At 49.8% G+C, this 2,353-nt stretch overlaps 1 protein-coding gene across 1 annotated transcript in view; it reads right to left on the bottom strand.

Moving 5' to 3' along the window:
- Positions 1-2,026, bottom strand: part of LOC125028990 — a 10,541-nt gene extending 8,515 nt beyond the window's left edge. The window contains exon 1 of the mRNA XM_047618681.1: positions 1,092-2,026. Within this exon, the coding sequence (XP_047474637.1) occupies positions 1,092-1,292 (201 nt within the window). The 5' untranslated portion in view covers positions 1,293-2,026. The remainder of the gene's footprint in view (positions 1-1,091) is intronic.
- Positions 2,027-2,353: the final 327 nt, after the last annotated feature.

Here is a 2,353-nt window from a genome sequence, read left to right as displayed (position 1 = left end):
TGTGTGTGTGTACATCACACTCACACTCACTCACACACACACACACACACACACACACACACACACACACACACACACACACACACACACACACACACACATATATATATATATATATATATTCAAATATATAAATATATAAATATATATTATATATTTATATATACACAGATATATAAGTATATATACATATATATGTATATGTATATATGTAAATATAAATATAAATATAAATATAAATATAAATATACATATTTACATTACACATAATACCCTCACCCACAGCGTGACCACTGACGCCGTCCTTGCGCCGGGAGCAGGGGAGCGAACGAGTTCCTTCGGTGCGATGTAATCGTTCATCCCGAGTCTATGCGAGTTTGTATCGGTAAAGCCTTCTAAACGAGATTTTCATATACAAAGATCTTTACAATGCTCAAAAACTTTTAAAAATTAAAAAAGCCTCAGAAATCACTTACAATATCGGTTAATTGTTGACGACTGCATCAAATTTCGTTCGTCGTTATCATCCAACTATTCTTAGAAGTGGGACTTTTACTGCTTGTTTAACGTCGATACAAAGGATTAAACACCGAACCTGTTAATCGTAATGTTATATATCATATAACGAAAATTAGTCTTCATAAAGATAAACATTTTTAATACCATTCCTCCGAGTTCTCTTGGACATGAACGTGAATGTTCCTAAAAGCCATTAAAGGCAATCTCAAAGACTTAATGCTTGCCCGAAATTAACTGGATCCTGAAGATAAAGCAGAAACCACAGAGATCAAAATGCTCAAATGTCACTATGAATTATGCGATGCTTTTTAAAATGTAAGAGCTTGCGACGGGAGATTTCAACGCTGCGATAGATAATGCGCGTCTCAGTTCTCAGGCGTGATGTGAAGGAGCTACCGAGAGTTACTGTGCAGGGCTGTTTATCAATCTTTTCACCTTCGAATTCATCTCCTCTCTCATTAGGAAGCTGCTGCACGTATTTGTGTTGCGTGACGCACTGCACCTAATAATCCCATCTGCAACATGAAAGCACAACATGCACTGCAACAGAGACCTCTTGGCCTTGAACTCACCTTCGTGGAGTTGTAGGTCTTGTAGAGCATGAGGGGGCGTGAGAGGTCGAGGCCAGGGGGCGGGGCGGGCATGTGCAGGTGGGCGGCGACGGGCAGCTTGTGTCGCTTGAGGAGCACCTTGGGCGTGAGCGCCATGCCGACGGGGACGAGGTGGGGCCCCGCCGAGGAGGATCCCCCCGAGGAGTGGGTGCCGGAGGACATGGCGGCGGCGGGAGCCTCTGATCCGAGGGTCCTGTGAGCCTTAGCTTCGCGTCCGCAGCGCTGGCATCCTCCCCCAGGTGCTCGGGAGAGGGGCTCCTGGGCAGGCGGGCTGTTGCTTGGGTGGTCTCCTAGCACAGAGCCCTCCGTCGGAAGGCTGGAGGATCGCTCGGTAAGAGCAAATCCTTTCGATTTCTCGGCGGCGGCGGGGGAGGGGGAGGGTGTAGAGGGAGAGAGGGAGAGAGTAGGGAGGGTCCCCGGGTGTTGGTCTTCAGTCACCGGTCACTCCTCCTCTTCGACCTGTCTCCGGGCGCGCGACCTCCAGTGATGGGCGCGGGCGTGTGGGCGTGGGTGGCGATGGGCGTGCTGCCAAGCGGCGGACGGACGAAACGAAGGATTCCGTTCGCGAGGAGCTGCGGCTCTTACACACTTTTTAACCAAACAGCCTTTTTGCCTGCACAGCAATTTGTTTTCTTTTTAGTATGATTTTTTTATGTATTGGAAGCACTTATTTTTTCAAGACACTTCAAAACAAATCATTAGTTGAACTTCACACACAATCCTTCTTGTGAGACGAAGATGCAAAGGAGACGCGTCCTCCTCCTTGGGCCAGACACGGTCCACGTGCGAGTCGGAGCCGAGCACCTCCCTCGCCTCAGAGCGCAGCGTCACACGTCTTTCCTGCGCGACCGTCCGGCCAGTACTGAGCCGCCAGTCGCTGGTTCTGTGGCTGCCTGCTTCGCCTCTGCTTCGCCTCTGCTTCGCTGCCGCTTCGCCGCTCGGCCTCCAAGCTGGAAAGAGAAGGCAATGTCTGAGAGAGAGGCCGGTGCTGGCGACACGAGCATTTCCCGTTGCGGAGCGTGGCGGCGCCCGCGGCTGCATAGCACGTATCGACTCACACCCAACCGCCCGCTGGACTACTTTCGTTCTCGGAAACCCTCCGCCGAGTGGCGTAAGGCACTTCTCTGAACATCTCGGTCGTGGGGAATATTTACGTTGCCTAAAAATCTAATCGGCTCGATGAAAAACAACTAAATCTGGTCGCCGGAGACAGTGAGTGGCAG

Source organism: Penaeus chinensis, chromosome 9 (genome assembly GCF_019202785.1).
Source record: "Penaeus chinensis breed Huanghai No. 1 chromosome 9, ASM1920278v2, whole genome shotgun sequence".
NCBI lineage: Eukaryota > Metazoa > Arthropoda > Malacostraca > Decapoda > Penaeidae > Penaeus > Penaeus chinensis.
This window is presented reverse-complemented; position numbering and strand designations above follow the sequence as displayed.